The 20629-nt window shown below is 52.8% G+C and overlaps 1 protein-coding gene across 2 annotated transcripts in view; it reads right to left on the minus strand.

Annotated features, from left to right (window-relative positions):
- Positions 1 to 20629, minus strand: part of KIAA1671 (KIAA1671 ortholog) — a 127397-nt gene that overhangs the window by 82351 nt on the left and 24417 nt on the right. The window contains exon 1 of one of the 2 annotated variants that reach the window (XM_065889989.1): positions 7231 to 7442. The exons of the other annotated variant lie outside the window; for it this stretch is intronic. Coding sequence (XP_065746061.1) covers positions 7231 to 7281 — 51 coding nt within the window. The 5' untranslated portion in view covers positions 7282 to 7442. Of the gene's footprint in view, positions 1 to 7230; positions 7443 to 20629 lie in introns of those variants that run through there. 2 annotated transcript variants of the gene reach the window in all.

Genomic DNA, 20629 nt, shown 5'->3' on the forward strand with positions numbered 1-20629 from the left:
GCTGTCCCGCTAGCCCAGGCTGCCTCCCCCCTCACCCGTTCTGCCTCGAGGATGGAAACCATGTGTTCATTCAGTTCGAAACTCCCAAAGCCATGTGCCTTTTCAGCTCTGGAAAATCCGTTTGCCCACCAGGGACAAGAGTGGGTGGCAGAGCGGGCACCGGTCTGCATCAAGCTTTTCATCCCTCCATTGCTGATGGACTGAGGCCAGATTTGCTACCCAAAAAATAGACGCAGATTCTCTGCAAGGACCAACATCTTGGGATTTAGCAAAATTTGGCAAAATCTGCTCCATCATTTACACTCCATACTATACCCCACCCTCTTCATATTGGATTTGCCAGCTGAAATAACTGGAGGTCTGGGGCTGGCCTTGGCCTGGCTTATCCCACCGAGGCTGATCTTGGTGGCAACGTCATTTCTGTGACTCCCTAGCCTTCACAGGCCTTAGGATTCAGGCGGCAGGAGACCTGAGGGGCAGAGAGAGACCATGGGCTCCAGCGGGGAAAAACCCTGCCCTAGAAACCCAGTTCTGAGGCCTCCCCTCTATGCGACTTTGGACAAGTTAGGTTTCCTTGGTGTCCCCATCTGTAAAATGGAGATAATCAGAGCGCCCGCCTCTCTGGAGAGGGTTACACACGCTCAGGTGTGGAAATGGGGTAGCCCTGCACTTGCTTTAAAAAGGCAGCCGCTCAAGTGATTTGTTAGAACAGGAGTGCCCTCTAGCGTCTCCATCTGGAAATCATTCTTCCAGTGAGCCCCCCAGCCCACTTCTTGTATCAAGTCAGTTTGGATAATTCCCTTGGGAAGGAATTAAAAAGATAACGGCCCGCATTTACTTAGTGCCTATTATGTGCCAGGTGCTCCCCACACTGGTCTCCACAATGAGATGCTGACATAATCCCCATTTGAGAAAGGGGGATTACTCATCCCCAGGTGAAAAAACTGAGGCTCAGAGACAGGAAGCCACCTGCTCAAGGTCACACTGCAGGGAAGCCTGAATTCGAACCCAGGTCTGTCTGACCCCAAAGCTCCATTCTTTACTGGATCCCTAGACTTGGGAGACTGTGCACAGTCAAAAACCTCAAGGAGAATCCAGCCCAATACTTCACTATACCAACAGAGAAATTGGGGTCCAGAGAGGGCAGGCAATCGCCTCAGGGTCACACAACAAGTACACCCCAGACTCCTGGCTCCCGGGAGTGTTTTGCCCTCATTCCCACCCCTCCAGAGCTTCTACCTTGCATTTATCATTCCTCTTGGCAGTCATAGGACTGGCATGTCCCTTCTAATGGCTCTAATCCCTGGAATGTCTGAAACCCAGCAATGGCTCCTTTGGGACAGCAAGGGCTGCCAGCCTGAGAGACCTCCGTCTGAGAGTAGGGAACGCTGTTCACTTCAGCCCATCAGCGTGAAATATCTCAGGGGCTAAAGAACCTCCCGGCATGGGCTTGGCATCTTCCGTCTCCTCGGAGGTGCTTTCAAATCTCCACCAAAGCATCTCAACAACCTTCAGACGCGGGCAGGTCAGGAGTTACCTCCGTTATACGGACAGGATTACCTCCGCTATACAGACAGGGGGAGAGAGGCTGGGGAAAGGGTGCGGGATGTCTAACAGACATTCCAGACTCCACAAGTCAAAGCCAAACCCTGATCTGCCCCCAGGACCCTCTCCCTCTGCAGTTGTCCTAACGGACGCCAGCGGCGGCTCCATCCTTCCCTTCGCCAGCCCCCAAATCCTCAGTGTCTCTGTGACTCTCTCACCCACACCCAATCCATCAGCGAATCCCATGGCTTGACCTTCAGAGCAGATCCAGAATCTGTCCACTTCTCACCACCTCCCTGGTCTGATGCACCATCATCTCCCACCTGGACAACTGCAGAGACTCCTCGCTGGTCTTCCTGATTCTGCCTTTGTCTGTTCAAAACCCAAGTCAGACTGTGTCCCTCCCACTCCAAGCGAACACCCTCCACTGCTCCGTCCCCTTCAGAGCACAAGGCAAAGTTTTCCGGGTGGCTACCAGGCCCTACATGACCTTGACAACTCCCATCCCCTCGCTCGCTCTCTGCTGCAGCCACACTGGCCTCCTCCTGGTTCCACAGAACTGCCTATGCACACATGGACCCCAGGGCCTTTGCACTGGCTGCTGCCTCTTCCTGCAACCTCCCTGGGCCTACTCCCTCCCCCCTTCCAAAGTCTCGGTCCCAGTGTCGCCTTCTCGGGGCATGCCCACCCATCCAAGCCCTCCTTCTTTTCGCAGCCGCCCGGACTCCTGACATACTATACAGTGCTCCTGTAAACAAACGCCCATTGTTTACTGCCTGAACCCCCCACTGGAACGTTAGTCCCCGAGGCAGGGATCTCTGACCGTCTGGTTCACGGATCATCTCAAACACTGAGAGCAGGCCCTGCCACAGGCGTATAATTGAATTGAATTGAGTTGAGGACCCATTAGCTGTCTACACCGGCATCAGCTGCTAACACTTATCCAGGACCGACTGTGCCCTGGGCTTGCTGGCATTGCCTCACTGAGTCCTCAAGACCTCCCACGAGGGAGATGTTATTATCATTCCCACTCTACAGACAGCAAAACTGACTTTCTGAGAGGCTAGGAGATTTGCCTGAAGCTCTCCACTCCGTTAGCAAGCTGCTCAGTGGGGACTGGACCAAGACCCCAGTTCTCTGCCCTGCAACTGGGTTTACAAGGCACCCGGGGCTCAAGTCTCATGACACAAGCTGCCTGTGGCCCAAGCCTCAGCCCTGGCTCCAACAGCACAAAAATAGCCAGTTCTCCTATTTCAGCCACAGACGTTGCAAAGCCAGACCGGACCCTTAGCACAGAGCGAGACCGCCAAGATCTGAGACTCAGGAGCTGGTAGTAAAAATAACAGCAGTAGCAATGGTAATAGTGGACAGGTGTGTGCGGAATGCCAGGCGCCCCGATAAAGCCCACAGCCATCCAGCCCTCACTACGCCTTCCACACGCTGTGTCTACTGAGCACCTACTATGCACCGTGCCCGGGGCTGGGTGAAGATGGGCGTCCTTCCTGCCTGAGGGAAGCCGCATGCCATAACCCAGCACATTAGCTTTGGTGCCAGACTTCCCGAGGTCAAACCCCAGCTCTGCCCCTTGCCAGCTGGTCCATATCAGGTGGGCACTCATCCCCCTGGAGCTCCAGGCTTCACATCTGTAAAATAATAATACCCTGCTCTCGGGGCTGTTGGGAGGATTAACCGCAATGCCACACGTGCAAGGGTTTGGAGGGTGAGAGAGGAATGCACGTCCCCGTCTCATGACTGGTATTATTATTCCTGGAGGTGATGACAGGCTGAGGGAGGGACAAAGCTGAGTAACCAGGCAACAAGGAGGCCCTGGGGAGAGAACGGCCAGTCTAACCACATTTAGACATTTGGACATTTTTCCACCAAAAAAAAAAAAAAAAAATCTGGCCATGGAGTCGAAGGCAGGGAGATGAAGCTCAGCAACCACCATGGAAAACAAGGTGGTTCCCCTGTCACTGCACGGAGACGGAGCCCTCGGACCACAGACCCCGGGGAGGAGGCGTCTGAAAGGGGCGGAAAGGGACCCGCCACCAACAGCACAGGGCTCCGCCCTTGGGCTTGGTCTCTGCGTCACATAGCCTCTTCCTGAAGAAGCTGTCAGAAGTGACACTCTGGCAACCCTCTTGGCTGTGGGTGACATGGAGTCAAGGAAGGTGGCCAGCCAGGAGTCAGCGCTCAGGCTCTCTGGGCTGGCTGGACAGGCAGCCTCTGGGGAGCCAGGGAAAGTCTCGGGGGGTGTCTCCCATTCTATCAGAGCCCTCCTGCCACCCCCAAACAAGAACATCTAGATGGTGAGTGCCTCCTCTGAGTCCAGCCCTGTGCCAAGGATACTAATGCCCCTTGTCTTAGCTAATTCTCAGCACAATCCACGTACAGATGGGGAAACTGAGGCTCAGTGAGGCAATGTGACTTGCTGTTGGTGGAGCTGGGATTCTAAGCCAGGGCTCTCCCCTCCAGAGCCCAGCTTGGCCCAGTGCAACATCTTTCTATAATCCTCCACTTTGCAAAAGCTGATACAGGTCGAAGGATTTCCTGTAGGCCGGCAAGTCACCTCAACCCGTGGGCCTCAGTTTCCCCATCTGAGAAACAGGAAGATCAGACTCAATGAAGTAGCTGACATGTCATAAAGGGAGACCCGCACTCAGATACAGGCTCTGACACCTCCTAGCTGGGGAGGCCTTCAGTGAGCAGCTTAACCTCTCTGAGCTTCAGGTTCCCTAACTGCAAAACGGGGATAATAATGAGACCCACACGTAAGGTTCTGGTTTCTCGTGAGGATGAGATAACCATGAAAGGCACGGGCCCCGGACGCTGGGAGCGCTCAGTAGGAATGGTGGTGGTGACGGTGGCCGTTGTTGTTATTATTATTGTTGCAATTGACAACCACAAGCAACCAACTTGCTGCTAGCGCCCCAGCAAGGCCACCAGCCTTGGGACAGTCTGGCTGGGTTATCTCGGCAACAAAGGAGATTAAGTAACTCAAAACAGCCATGGCAGGGGTAGCCACCAGCTACAGTTACTAATGATTTAAAGCAGAAACTTAATCTCTCCCCCACTTCCCAGCTGATGCTGGGCAGTGACTGGGCTTGATGGTGGGGGCAGCGCCCCTCCCCCCCCAGAACAGAACTGCAGCTATGTGGGGGATGCGGGCCAGCAACAGGAGACCACCGACACCCCACCGACAAATGACCAGCTCTGCAGAAACCTGCTGCAGCCCACGCTTGGCCCCAATTCTAAGAAGCTGACTTAGGAAAGAACCTGAAAAGTGAATAGAGATTTAAGGCTGAGAATGACCATCACTAAGCTGTGCATGTAGTGAGTGCCTGGGAGTAACCCAGGTGTCCAACCGTGGGAGAACGGCTGATAAATCAAGGCTGACGACAAATGCGGGTAGTTAGCAGTCACTAAGCAACACGTTTACAGGGGGCTTCCAGATGTGGACAGATGTTCCCCGTATTAGTGGGCATATAAAGTTGAGACGTGCATATTCTACACTCGTTCATTCACTGCGATGGATGAAGTTTAGAGGCAAAATACGACGTGGACCCCGTGTTGGATCCTGGAACAGAGAAAGGACATGGGTGGATAATCTGGTGAAATCCGAATCGAGCAGGCTTTCTCAGCCTTGGTGCGACTGCTGTTGGGAACGGGTCACTGTTGGTGGTGGTTGTTTGGGGGGTGGGAGACTGCCCTGTGCATTGTACCATCTTTAGTAGCATCCCTGACCTCCACCTGCAAGATGCCACCATCACACCCCCCGCCCCAGCTGCGACAATCAAAGAATGTCACCAGGCATTGCCAAGTGTCCCCTGAAGGTCGTCCCTGGATGAGAACCACTGGAATGAAGCCTAGAGTTTAGTTAACAGTCCTGCACCAATGTTAATTTCTTACGTTGGACAATATACTATGGTTGTTACAGTAAGATGCTAGGTGAAGCGTATACAGGGACTCCCCCAACCATCTCTGCCACTTTTCTGTAAATCTAAAAGTATTCCAAAATTTTGAAACATTATGAAGAGGTGACGTGGAGCAGAAAACTGAGAGCAGTGAGTGGCCCAGGAGGATGGAGTGACGGGTGAATGTATATTCTGTGCTACGTGAGTCTACAGCAGGGATGGGGAGGGCTACCCCCCGCCCATCAGGACCCTTACAATAATCGATGCTTAGCTGGCCACTCTCCATCCGACGTGGCTTCCTGGGAAAGAGGAAGAGCTCACGTGGTTGGTTTCCCTGGAAACCAGCCCCCACCCTTACTTAGGTGCAGGCCAAAAGTCATCTCATTAACATGAACTCATGTGTGAATATCTAGACACCTTTATCACTTTGGAAACACCAAGGGTTTTAGGAGCCCTGTGCCAGAGACAGGAACAAAAACCAAATATGTATTTCTTACTATAAATCACAATATCACAGCCTCCCTAACACTGAAGCCCAGCGCCTGTGTGTCCAGCACACCAAGGTCATGAGGCCCCAGTAGGCAGCAGAATCCCCAAATACAAATGACCATGGGCTGCTTAATTTCTTTCTCATGCTCTTCAATATCTTCCAAGTTTTCTACCATGCCCATAAATTATTTCTGTAATTAAAAAAAAAATAAACCAGTTAATGTTCCCTTATGTTTACAGTATGACAATAATCAAAAGTCAGTGATCAAAGGAGAAGGACTCGGCGGGGGTGAGGGGTGTCTCCTGTTTTTCAACTGCTGCAGGGGACTTGGGCTGGGGTGGGGAGCAGCTGAAGGACAATGTTTCCTAAAGTTGTATTTTTAGGAGCTCCGGAAAATTCCCTGGGTGACTCGGCATTTGAAGTATTTGCAAACGTTCAGCAGGGGGAAAAATAATATGTCCCAAGTCTTACTTTCTTGGGCATTCTCAGCTGGGTGGCAAATGTTCTGGAAAACTCTGAGACCCACCTGTGACAATTCCCTGCTAAGCCCCTCTGTTCACGGAGCCCTGATGAATGTCACATAACCCACCATCATCTACTGCCCACCCCTTAGTTTCACAGATGAGGAAACAGAGGCCCAGAGAGGGGAAGCAACTTGCCTGTGGACACACAGCAGATCAATCTCAGAGTCAAAACAAGATTTGAAAAGCACTTTATACCCCACAAAGCACTTCCACGTGGGTTCCCTGTTTTTGGCATTTTGCCAAAAAAAGTTTGGAGGTTTTTTTTTTTTTCCCCTCTGTTATATAGATAAGAGGCCACAATGGGAGGGTTCCAACTTTCTACTTTTGCTTAGTAAGTTCACTGAAAGAAAAACAAAATCTATTCTTTCCAACTCATAAAAGATGAGACATTTTTACGTGCACACAAAGGCAAGTAGGATGTAATTTCAGAGTAAAGAACAGTCCGGTAAATCAAAGAAACGTCGATTTCTGGAAAGATCACTAACGCTCCCCTTGTTTTTCCTGTTTTTCCGAGGACGGGAGGGGTGGCCGCCATGCCCACTGATCCACCCGGGGCAGGACCTCGTCCTCTTCTATGAGTCCCCTCTGCCTCCCAAATCAAACCCCATCCCTTTCCCAACACCCCCTCCTCCTTGAAACAACCACCATTTCTTAAAGAAAACAGAGCCACTGCTGACCAGACAGAGCCAGGAAGCAAAGCTGGCAGGAGTCAAGAGGAGAAGAAAAAGGAGATACGGGTCCGGACGGCCGCACTCACCCACAGGTACCGCAAGAGCTTCAACAAGCTGGGGCAGTAATAATACTCCATTTCTGGTGCCTGGGGGTTATGCTGCCTGCATTGTGCACGCTTCCAGTCTCCCTCTGGAGGGGGCGGCTCTTCCCGCTCGGCTTGTCACACCAGGAGTCAAGTTCAAGGTGGCATGAATCATTCAGGGGCCGGCTGGTGGCCAGGGGACTGGCAGGATGGCCCTGCCAAGGGCGCGGGGAAGCTGCCGCTCAGGTCCCAGGGCCCCGCCTGGAGCATCTCCAGTGGCTCTTCCAGGGGGGTGGGCCCAGGGGTGGCCCCTCCCTAATCTAGCTGAGTGGTCTGGACCCTGCACCCTCCTGGGGGTGCTCTGGGCCTGGGGGTTTTCCGCTGAGTGGTGGGAAGAGCAAGGATGAAGCCCCAGAACTGAGTGTGTGCCTGTGTGTGTGAGTGTGTCATGCGAGGACAAGTTCCTCCCCAAAACCACACACCAAAGGGGAGCCCTCCCCACCCCAAATCCTTCCATATAAAGGAAATAAATCAACTCAGGATCCCATCGGTTCACACAGCCCCTCCCAGCTCAGTCAAGTTCCTTCTGACTCAGTTAAGTTTCTGAGCAGCCCTGGAAGGAGGCCCTGCTTGTCCCCATTTTACAGAGGGGGGAAAGGGAGGCCCAGAGAGGGATAGGGACTTGGTCGAGGTCACACAGAAAGGTGGAAACTGAGCCAAGGCTGGAACCCAGGCCTCCCAACCAGTCCTGGGTTCTGTCCACTCCCGAGGGCAGGAGGCCCAGGGTGCGAGCAGGGGGATGCTGAGGAAGGGAGAGACCGGCTCCCAGAGTCACCATCTGCCAGCTGGGGTTGGGGGGAGGGTGGTGGGAACAGGGGGAGCATCCTTTTCAGAAACTAAAAATGCGAATTGTAGCACACCTAAGGCTGATCCAAGGTGACCTTTCTTGGGAACTTCCTTCGAAAGAGTGTGATCTTGGCAAGTCACCCCACCTTCCTGAGCCTCAGTTACCTCTTCTGTAAAATGGGATGGAGTATCCCTGCGTTTCAGGGCTTTCTGTTTCGGATGAGGCAGAATAATACCAAAGCATCTCGTTTAGTCCTCACGGTGCTTCCCTGGGGGAAACATTATCATCTCCACGGGCCACACGAGGAAGCTGGAGCTCGAGAGCAAAGGCAGCTGCCGAGGTGAGCGGCAGGGCAGCCGCAGAGCCCCGGCTCCACACCACCTCCGTCAGGTCAGCCCCCGCCTGAACCGGAACTGGACTGGCGCACGGCGAGCGCCCCGCACGAGAGCCCAGGCGGGGGCTGGCGCAGAGGCACCCCCGGCCCCAGGGACCACGCGCACCGTACACATCAGACCCACAACCCGACCCGGGACAGAGCGGCTGACAGGAAGCCCCCGAGGACACCAGCGCGGGGCTGAGCTCAGCGGCGGAGGAAGCCACGGCGTGAACTTCTGAGCTCTTCAGAAGCAGGCCCATGGCCCCTCTGACTCGGCGCCCCACATCTGGCAGGCGAGGGGTCCCCGCCGCTCACTGCCCAACGGACAGCCAGTTGGGGGCCGGCCCCAGCTGATGGCGCAGGTGGAGGTGCAGCCTGGCCCCTGCCCTCTGACTGCTTGGCTGATGGTCCAGTTGGAAAGTGGGGTCCTGCTCGCTGAGGCGCTAACAGAACAGCGGGAGGTGACCCTAGCTGAGTCTGCCTGTCCTAGGGAGCAACCGTCCACCACCAGGAACACGGAGGCTGCTGACGGCCAGCTGCTCTGCCTCCCATAGGTCTGACGGGGATGGATCGAGAGAGAAATGGGCTAGAAGAGGCAGAGAGGATGACAGAGATCGGGGGAAGGGGCTCGGTCACTGAGGGGGATGGAGACACACACACACAGGCGGGAAAAGAGATGAAGCCGAAGAAAGTCAGAGACCACGAGGAGACAAAGAGAGCAGGGCAGTGGGGTGCGAGCAGGGAAGGGGGTGGGGTGGAGGCAGAAAGGCAGGAGACAGGGCGGGGGTGCGAAGGATAAAAAGAAAAGTGAACAAGTCAGACCTGGCAAGTCCCAGGTGGAGACAGAGCTGAGCCCCCACGAGGCGGGTGGGGGTGGGCAGGCACCAGTGATGGAGACCCCCACCCCCAACCCGCTCAAAGTCCCGCTTTCTCAGCCTGCAGGAGGCCACAGTCACCAGGTCACACTCCCAGGAGCAGGGGGCCTTCTGCTGCATCTCCACTCCAGGCCCAAAGCGACCCTACCTAGTCAGGGCTATCGCCTTCTGATCAGCTGTGCTGGTCCCACCCTGCCCTGTAGGACCCTTCTCACCTGGCCAGGGGAACCACCTGCATGCACAATGGTGACCAAGGCACCCCACACACACCCTGGATGCCTCCCCAGGCTCCCCATCCCTCCCACCCCAGACCCCTGTTCACCTTTTACCACTTGACCCCACACCACCCCAATCGGGCGCGCCAGGCGACCACAGGGCCTTTGCTCATGCTGTTCTCCCTGTAGCGGATGGGATGGTGGCCCCCGCGAAAGGTACGTCCGCCCAGAACCTGTAAATGTGACTTTATCTGGAAAAAGGTCTTTGCAGATGTAATTATTAATAAATTAAGGATCTTGAGATGAGACTATTCTGGGTTACCCTGGATGGCCCTAAATCCAGCAAGTGTCCAGAAGAGAAGACGCAACCTCCGGGGAGATGCCACATGAGGACGGAGGCAGAGACTGGAGGGGTACGGCCACAAGCTAGAGAACGCCTCGGGCCCCCAAAGCGGGAAGAGGCAAGGAAGCATCCTCCCCTAGAATCCCTGGAGGGATCGTGGCCCTGCCGACACCTTAACTTCAGGCTCTGGCCTCCAGAACGGACACAGAATAAGTATCTACTGTTTCTGAGCCACAAAGCACATGGTGATTCATAACGGCAGCCCTGGAAAACAAACACACGCCCCTTCCTCTCCACCTAGTTCGCGCCTATTCATGCCGGGGTCTCTGGATTAAGAGCTAACCATCCAGCAGCCTCCAGCCCAGGCTCAGGGTGGCCCCCAGACACAGGGCCCCACGACGCCACTTCTGGAGGAATATTCTGCATCCTGGTGATTCCTCCTTCCATCCCTCCTCGAAGGTCAGTTCCCCAGGGGCCCCCACCCTGGTCAGCCTGGCTCCCCACGTCCCAAGATGACACCCGGCCACAGTAGGTCCTCGGGAGATCCTTATTAATGTCCTTCATTCATTCCAGAAAAGACTGAATGTACAAGCAACCATGCCAACCTACTGAGAGGGCTTAGCCTTGAGCAGAAATCTCTTGCCTATAAAAATGACGGGAGGCTGTTAAAAATCAACATCTGCGTTCACGAAGGAAAACAGGGATGAAAACTGGTAGCCCCCAGGAGTGACTCTGTTTGTGTCAGGTTTTTTGGGGGGCCGGGGGGCAGGGGGAGGTAGGCACACTATTTTGTTTTATTTGAATGAGTTGCAACGGTGGGTAGCAATGCAGATTTCCGTCGTCCCTAGAAAAGAAGGCTGGCCTGGCCCAAGGGTCTGCATTCCTGCATGAGGACATGGGCCACTGGCCCTGCCACATTCCCTGCACCCCAGCCTTGGCTGGGCTTTCAGTGACCTTAGCCGTACAGCCTCCACGTACCATCACAGTGACACCCATTCCTCAACCGTGTATGGACCCTCAGCCTCCCAGCCTGTGCTCAGGCAGGGCCCTCCGCCGGGAATGCCCTTTCTATTTGTGGAAATGCAACCATCGCTCAAGGCCGGTGCAAGCAGCACGTCCGCAGGAAGCCCTCTGAGTGAGCGAGCCCGAGTCACTGGGCCTCCTCTTCGAGTATATGAAGGTGCTTCTCGTGATGAGCGCCTGTCCTCCCCGCAGGGCTGTGAGCTCCCCACAGGCAAGGAGGTCCCAGGGACTGGCACGCCGCCCAGCACTCAGGTGCTCTGTAACCACTTCCTGAAAGGCAGAGGGTTCCCAATTCTCCTGCTGACAAGGAGTTCACTGCTAGATCTGGGAAGCCATGACACACAGAAGGCAGACCTACTGTGTGATGGCGGCTCCTCAGCCACCAAAAGGGACCCACAGAAGCCAGACACACGCCCCCATCTTCCAGGAGTTGACAATCCCCTAAAGGGTCAGGGCACAGACAGAGCAGAAGACTGTCCGGAGGGGAAACTGAGACCCAGGGAGGGGATGGCTAGTCTCACAGAGGCAGCCAGAGTGCAGGGAAAGGGTGTGGATGCTGGAGGCAGACTGCCTGGGTTCGAATCCTCGTCCCAGCACTAGACAGCTTTGATATCGGGCTGGTTGTTTAACGTCTCTGTGCCCCAGCTCTATGTAAAATAGAGATGACGACAGTGCCTGTCCCACCAGGTCGCTGGGAGGAGGAAATTAAGAAATATGTGTAATAAACTGCTCAGAGCATGGAGCTCTCAGGCAGGACTCAAGTCACCTTGGCCATGACCGACGAGTGGTGTATCAAATTCAGCCGCCCTGGATGGCAGGGCAACAAGGAGGGGTCCAAGCTGGGGTCAGCCCTGCAGGATGGGGGGTTATCTACTGCAAACAAGGCACTCTGAGCCCATCCCACCAGGGCACGGCCAACCCACAGGGCGTTATCAACTGCAGGACGTTGGAAATCACTTAAAACACACCCCCAAAAAAAAACCAAACCAGAACATTTTTCATCCGCTTTCGCCCAGCCTGACCCCTGGGTTCTCTCCACCGTGAGGAGAGGCAGACAGGGAAGGGAGGGACAGGGAAGACACCAGCACTGAGAGGGAGCCAGGCCAACACAAAAGGTGGAGGCACTCTGGCTGCACCGAAACCACCGTGCTCAGGGAGAGAAACCAGGGGGGAAGACCTCATGGTGGGAAATGTCCAGAGAAGGCGCAAGGATGGACACATTAGGCCGGGGTCTAATGGGTACGGGGTTTCTTAATGTGGTGACGAGAAGGTTCTGGTATTAGGCAGTGGTGATGGTTGTGCAACTTTGTAAATTTACTGAAAATGATTACATTGTACGCTTAAAAAACGAGTGAATTTTATAAGATGTAGATTCTACCTCAGTAGGCTTTTGGAGAAGGAGGAGAAGAAAGAAGAAAGAGGAGGCAGCTTGCGAAGGACGGAGGGAGGTGGGCGGCGGCGGCAGGAAGAGCCCCAGGCAGGCGTGTGCAGGGCTGCGTGCACCCAGACCCCAGCCAGAGAGCTCTCCCTGCTAACTCGGTGAGCCCTGCTTGAGTACCTACAATGATGCTAGTGTGCTGGGGCACGAAGCTGCCAGGAGCAGGGATTTGCACTCAGATGGGCCTGGGTTCGAATCCCAGCTCTGACCCTGCCAAATGGCGTCGTCCTGGACAACCTGCTCCCCTTCTCTGTGCCTCGGTTCCTTCTGATGCCAAACGAGGTCGGTGAAAAAGATAACAACGACCACAACGGCAACAATAATAATTTCTTCCCTCACAGGGCAGCTGGGGATGAGGTGAGGTGAGGTCAGAAGAGCGCCTAGCAGATTTCAAGTACTCGCTCACTGAAAGCCTTGAGGATGAAGTGTGAGGTGGTGGGGACATCGAGTGAGAATGATGGAGACCAGGTTCTTGCCCTCTGAGAGCTCAGAATCTACAGGAGGGAAGCACTTGGAAATAAATTATGGCACTGGAGGCTGAAGGGCCTGGAGTGCACAGGAAAGGGTGCAACCCAGGAGGGCTTCTTAGAGGAAGTGGCATGGAGCCGAGGCTTGAGATACGACCAAACGTTTCTCTTCTCAGGAGACCCTGTCTTCAAGTAGAAGATTTAGCATCTCTGGAAATACATCTTCTTAGGTCAGAAGTGCCATTTCTATATTCATGGGGCTCTCATTATGGGCTACCCACCCCCTGGACACATACACCCCCCCACACACACACACACCTCTTTTAGAAATAAAACTTTGGGGAAACTTTTTTTCCCCCAAAAATAATTTATTCAAAAGAGAAACAATAGCAGTGAAAACAAACTGGGGTGGCCAGGGCTGTAAGGGCTGCAGGTGAACGTCCCAACTTCAGCCCAGCAGCCCTGACTGGCTTGCAAAATCGAAACTGACAAGAGACCTGATGGGGACCCAAGCTGAGTGACACGTGCTCCAAAATCAGTGACAAGCGTTAAAATAAAAATCTAAATGGCCGTGGAAGACTTGGCTTTTTCGGGTTTAGAATGAAGGCCCTAGTGCAAAAGGGGTTAAAAACTCCTAATAAAGCAAAATGTTGAAAGCATTTAGATCGCCCCCATCCTGCCCTCTGGTGGTCACTTGTGAACACTGCATCAGGAAACTGGTGCTTTCCTTTAATCTGGGAGGAGGACGAGTGGGGGAGAGAACAGAAACTGTAGCAAGACCCCCCCTGGAGGACACTCAGGGCATTTCTGATGCCCCTTGAAGGTGGAGGCTTCCAAGAGTCTGACATCCCTGGACCCAGCCCGCCGGTGGCACCTGCCCACTTTCCCAAGCCTCTGTTTCCCTATGAACTGTGGCAAAGATTCAGCGAGATCGTATGTGAATCGAGACTGCCAATATCGCCTGTGTTAACTGAAGGTGGCTGGGTGTGGTTAAAAAATTTTTTTTTCTCCAATGTATAAAAACAGTGAGATTTCACAATGAGATCAAATCCCCATCATCAGTTCTGCTTGGAACATCGGGTGGTCCAGCCACTCTGGGCAGGACCACCCTGGGAGGGCCCCCGCCCTCTACACTGTTTGTCATTAAAAATTCCCATCCCTGCCTGGCCTGGCTTCTGAGGGTAGCCCCTGATACAGGATCTCGAGGGACACCGCCCACAAATCTGGATTCAGAAGCCCTGAATGCATCTATCTGAAGCCGGCACTTAGGGAATCACCAGGTCAGGGGGTTTCTGAGGTGGAAAGAATGGGGTCCTCGGAGCGCTGTCCCATCCCCCTGACTAAATTCTCTGCGTTGCTCCAAGCCCTCCTCTCTGCTCAGTGACAAGGCCACCCTGCGAGCACAGGGGTCCCCTCCCGGGAGTGTGGCGAGGACAACAAATCTCTATTGCAAAGGCAAAGAGGTCAAGCCCCCCGGCCACTGCTCAGGCTGAGCCCTCTGCCTGGGCTGCCCTTCCTGCCTCTCCCTACCTGGCTGACTTCTACACACCACCAAGACCCAGTTTCACTGTACCTCGAGCCCTTCTGGCTTCCCCACAACCAAGTCAAGGGTGTCCGAGCGCTGTTCCTCTCGCCAGGCCGGTTAGCTGTGCACGTGCCTATCCGTCCTCCCTGCTCAGCGGCTGACTCAGCCTCTGGTTCACTTGCTCACTCATTCATTCAACATGGCGCTGAACAAAGGAGTCAGGAGCCCGGAAATCCCTCAATTCTTGTTCGCGGTAGGGAGACAGGAGATCAGGAACCAAATAAATAGTAAGTGCAGACAGAGGTTAGAAGAGTGAAGAAATGAAACCGGTACAAGGGGACTGTAAAAATGAGGGGAGTGCCAAAAAGTGGAAACACACCAAATGTCCATCAATCGACACACAGCCAAAGTGTGGTATGTTGACGTGACAGAGTATTATCTAGCCGTAAAAAGGAACAGAGTATCCGTCCATGGCCCGGATGGACCTAGAAAACATAAAGATGAGTAAAATAAGACTGACCCAGAAGGACAGATGCTGTGTGATTCCATTTATACAAGGTACCTAGAACAGGCAATTCTTACAGACAGAAAACAGGAGAGGGTTTGCCTAGGGCTGGGGACCGACTGGGGGTGGCAGCCAATGGGTACGGCTTTCTTTTTGGGTGAGGAACACATTCTAGAGGTGACTGTGGTGATGGCTGCACGTATTAAAAACCACTGAATTCTACCCTTTGAATGAGTGAATTGTATGTCATGTGAATTACATCTTGATAAAGCTGTTACATTTTGAAAAGTGAGCCAAGTCCAAGAAAAACGTTAACTATGTATTAGTCCAGGTGGTTCATGAAAATGAAAAATGTTCAGAGTGATACATGAGAATGACTAGGGTTTGGGAAACATCAAATTCATGTGTTAGATCCTCCAAGCACAAGCTCCGTGTGGGTTCAAATCCCAGCTCTGTCACCTCCTGGCTTCATGATGTGGGCAAGTGACCTCACCTCTCTGGGCCCCAGCTTTGCCAACTGGAAAATGGGAACAAGAATAGTTCCCACCTCATAGGGTCACCGTGAGAATGAACCGAACACGGTGCCTGGCACATCCTAGGAGGTGGATAAATTGTATCAAGGAGGGGCCCAGGGACTGACTGCTAAGGGGTGCTTGGCTTCCTTGGGGTGTAATGAAAATCTTCTCAAATTGATTGCTTGATGGATGCACAAGTTTGTGAGTATACCAGAAGTGGAGTAAACCCTCGCGCTGCATGTCTGCTATGTGCTGGGCACCGTGCTGGGTGTTCCCTGCTTCTCAGAGCCTCCACTCTGATGGGGGAGGAAGACACGGGGTGACGGGAGGACATTGCATGTGACACAGGCGTCTGCGGTCCTTCTAGAGACGTGGCATCAGGGAAGGCCCCGCTGAGCGGTGACACTGAGCTGAGAGATGCCCTGAGAGGAGGGGAGTCAGGAGGGAATCTGGAGGACAGCAAACAGCCTGTGCTAAGGGCCTGGCTGGAAACACACCCGCATGTGAAGGGAACATTCTGGAGGCCAGTGTGGCTTGAGTGGGGTGAGTGGAGATTGAGTGCTGGGAGCAGAGGTCACGTGGGTGGCCAGGGGCCAAACCACACACAGTCCTTTAGGCCGTTTGTGCCCACGAACTGGAGCCTGAGTGCGACGGGATTTTATCCTCCAGGAACCGATGTGAACCTGGCTTCTCTCCAGCGTGCGGTAGGTGCTCGGCAAACGTTTCTGGAATGAACTCCGAACTCTGCCTGGGCCCTGGACCACTAAGTCCAACTTGGCAATTTACCAATGTCTTTCTCATCCACTCATGACAGCCTGTGAGGGGCATGGAGTGGGCTTCACCCCATTTCACAGATGAGGGAAATAAAGCTCAGCGAGGTGTCCGAAGCCAGAGAGTGGCAGCTGAACAAGGTTAGATGAGAATACGGGTCGAGTGGGGTTTATTCGGGGTTCCCGCAGGTGTGTGTGTGTGTGTGTGTACATATACACAAGAGCGCTTGTGTGCACCCTGGAAGCAGAAATGGTGTGGCCCCAGCAACCCTGCCAGGGTGCTGTGTCTCAATCGCCTGTACAGGTGAAGCAAGTAATTGTGACTGTTAGCAGTTGAAAGTGTATGTTCATTAATGATTTACTTTCTTACAAAAAAAAAAAAGAAATGAGAGTCAGGATTATTCTAGTATTAGCATCATTCTCACGCAAGGGCACATCAACATATTTTCCCAAGGAGGTGAAACTAAAGGACGAGATCATCCTCTGCCCTCTGGGCCTCTGCTTCCTCACCTGTGCAATGGCGGCAGTGTGCCATGGCACGGAATGGGTTAACACGTGGACAAGGTGAACAGGTCCCAGGATATCCTCCCAGCGCCCACAAGCTGCCCGCCCAGCCCCAGCAGGGAGGCTTCGCAAGCGGAGCAGGTGTTCAGGTCATTCACTGGCCTTTGGCCTCTGTGGGTGGCAGGCACCTGGCTGGGGGTCCTCCGTGGCCTCAGTGCCCAGGAACCCACAGAGCCCCGGGAGTTCCAGGGGCACAACTGAAACAGAATTCAGCCCAGCAGGACTCCCCTGTCCTCACAAAACGCCCTCACCCCTCCCCGGCCGCAAGGGGCGAGTCCACAGGCCAAGAATCAATCCAGGTGTTGCGATTCCTTTGCTGTGTGCCCTTGGGCCAGTCACCTCCCCTCTCTGAGCCTCGAGTTCAGCATCTCTAAAATGGGCATCTTCCTAGCACCTCAGGATACAGTGGGGTCACTCAGGGGGAAAATGCCAGGATATGGCCCTCAACAAAGTCTAAGGGCCCAGGCCTCAGGTTCCTCATCTACAACATGGGGACAACCTCTTGGGGTATGAGAGGATTCAATGGGATAGTGGAATAACGTTTGTACAGCACTCAGCGCAGGGACTGTCACGTAGAAACTCAATATATGATATACAGTCACGGTAACAACAGCAAACACTTAAAAAACACCTACTAGGTGTCAACCACTGTTCACAGTGCCTTCTGACATTAATTCATCTAAACTCAGTTCATTTCTAACAAGTTGGCTCTATTATTATCCCTCTTTTACAGATGGGGAAACAGAGGCATAGAGATATTAACCCACACAAGGTCACATGGCTGAGAAGTAACAGAGTTAAGATTCAAACCCAGGCTCTCTGGCTTAAGATACACTTCAACTAAAAAATTATTTTTGGTATGCATATTATAACACAAATTAAAAAAATTATTTTCTGCGCAACAACAAAAAAGTAGTAGATAGATGTAATCAAAATTGAAAACTTTCATGCATCAAAGAGCACTACTAAGAGAATGAAAAAACAGTCCACAGAATGGGAGAAAATATTTGCAGATCACGTATCTAATAAGAGACAAATAGCCAGGATATACATATGTGTGTGTGTGTGTGTGTGTGTGTGTGTGTATACACACATCAATCTGATTCAAAAATGGGCAAAGATACACAACTAGCCAAGAAGCACAAGAAAAGATATTCAGTATCATTAGTTGTTAGGGGAATGCAAATCAAATCCACGAGGAGATACCACTTCACACCCATTAGGATAGATAGTATTTTTAAAAAAAACACAGAAAATGACAAGTGTTGGTGAAGATGTGGAGAAATTAGAACCCTTGTGCATTATTGCTGGTGACAATGTAAATTGGTGAAGCCACTGTGGTGAACCCTCAAAAAGTTAAACGTAGAATTACCATATTTTTTTGAGCAATTCCACTCTCCGGTATAGACTCAAAATAATGGATAGCAGGGACTCAGACAGATACTTGCACACCAATGTCACTAGTAGCATTATTCACAATAGTCAAAAGGTGGACACAACCCAAGTGTCCATCCACAGAAGAACGGACAAACAAAATGTGTTCTGTACATATGACGGACTATTTTTCAGCCATAAAAAGGAGTGGAGTGCTGACACGTGCTACACCACGGACAAATAAATAAACAAAACAAGCCAAACACAAAAGGATACACATTGTATGATTCCATTTATATGAAGTACCCAGAAAGGGCAAATTCATAGAGGCAGAAAGTAGAGTAGAGGTTACCGGGGGCTGTGGGAGTCGGGGAGTGGGAGTTAGTGTTTCACGGCACAGACAGACTTTCTGTTCGGGATGATGAGAAAAGCTCTGCCGATGGATGGTGGTGATGGTTACAAAACACCGAGAATTTATCTAATGACATACATTATTATAGATGTATAGTAAGCTTAAAATGGTTAAAATGGTAAATTTTATGTTATGTGTATTTAACCACAGTAATTTTTTTTTTAATCGTCTTGCCCAAATTGTTCCAACATCCTAACCAGTCTCCAAGCTTCCAGTTTACCCTCTCCAACCCTTCTCTGCAATGCCACTAGAGGGGGCTCCAGGCCGCACCTCTGACCTTCTCTAACCCTGGTCCTAACTTCCCTTGGCTCTTCCACGCCTCTGGCCGGCGAACATCACGCCCCTTATTCTAACCCTGAAGGCTCATCCCCACCGCTCCCCAGGTAACCCCCTCGAAGCTCCTGGAAAACCCCACATTGTCCCACCCAACACCAGAGTATTAGCTCCAGGAGAGCAGGAACCACGTCTTGTTCACTGCTGTACCTGATGGGCCCAAAACAGCACATAACACATAGTAGATACTCATGCATTTCTGTTGAAAGAAAGAGTGAGTGACTAAATCAACAAATAACTAGTTTGTACCGTCCTGGCTTTACAGTCTAGGAATGTGAGCGATTTGAGGACAAGTTAGCTTGTTCATCTTTGGTATCTGTAAAGCTTTGCATGAATTAATAACTGGGTGGAGGATGGATGGATGGGTAGGTAGATGGCTGGGAGGGTAGATGAGTGAGTGGGTGGAGAGAGAACTGGGTAAATGAATAAATACAAAATCTTCCCAATACAAAATCTCAGGCACAACTGGTTATTTGCTTTTTTTTTTTTTTGTGGTACGCAGGCCTCTCACTGTTGTGGCCTCTCCCGTTGCGGAGCACAGGCTCCGGACGTGCAGGCTCAGCGGCCATGGCTCACGGGCCCAGCCGCTCCGCGGCATGTGGGATCTTCCCGGACCGGGGCACGAACCCGTGTCGCCTGCATTGGCAGGGGACTCTCAACCACTGCGCCACCAGGGAAGCCCTGGTCATTTGCATTTTAAGACCTAGGAAATGAAAGCTTTCTGGTCTGGCTGGTTTTAATCCAGAAAAGGAACTTTAATCAGCTGAGATATAAATTACTCCATTCTTCTCCAGCCCTTTGGACTCAACAGTGAAAGACAAGAAGCCATTAACAAATGAAATTAGCCACCTGTCAGAGGATTCCGGGGCCTCCTAAGAGCCCAGCTTGCTGTCCAGATCCTCACCACTCAGCTCCACGTCACGCGCCTAGAGCTGGCCCATCATCCGAACTCACCCAGGCTGAAGGAGTCACTCTGGCCACTGGGCCGGCTCCCACCCGGCCTGTTCCTTCCACCTCAGCCTTCCTTCCCTTCCCTGAGGCTTGCTCCCCAGCAGACTGGGGGCCTTGGAGGGTGGGGATTGTGTCCTCCAATCCCTGAAGCCCAGTGCCCAGCACACATCTCACATCACAGCACACAGATGCTGGGTAGATTTTCTCTCTTGTCCTGTATCCTGGTTTGGAGGCCCCAGGCTTCCTTGACAAGGAAGCCGGACTGTACTAAACCATGCTATTCGGTTTTTGTTGCCGTTGTTGCTTTGGCTGCACCACGCGGCTTGCAGGATCCTAGTTCCCCAACCAGAGATTGAACCCATGCCCCCTGCAGTGGAAGCGCGGAGTCCCGACCACTGGACCGCCACGGAATTCCCGGCAATGCTATCTGAACGACCAATGGCCATTTCCAACGTGGCCAACTTCCAGCATGGAACACTGACTTTTCCAGACCCTCTTGCTGTTAGCAGTGGCCGTGTGACCCATTACTGCCCTCTGGGAGGGTGCTCCAGGGAGAGCTGTTGCTTTCTTGCAAACTCAGCTGACATGGCCCCTCTGGCTTCCCACTTCTTCCCACCTGAAAGTGGACCGAATGGCTGGAAAAGTGACAGCCACCTTGGGACCATGAGGCACGAAGCAGGAGGGAAAGCCCAAGAGACTCTCAGAGGTGCTGACCTAAGTCAGCCGCTGCCCACCTCCAGATATCTTGCTGCGTGAGGCAAATTAGGCCTTTCAATTAAGCCAGTGAGCCACGTTCCTGGTACAGTCCAGCATGACGTGGACACAGGCCCAACTTCATATGTGGGAACACCAAGCAACACAGTATGGGG

The sequence above is a fragment of the Phocoena phocoena genome, chromosome 13 (assembly GCF_963924675.1).
Source record: "Phocoena phocoena chromosome 13, mPhoPho1.1, whole genome shotgun sequence".
NCBI lineage: Eukaryota > Metazoa > Chordata > Mammalia > Artiodactyla > Phocoenidae > Phocoena > Phocoena phocoena.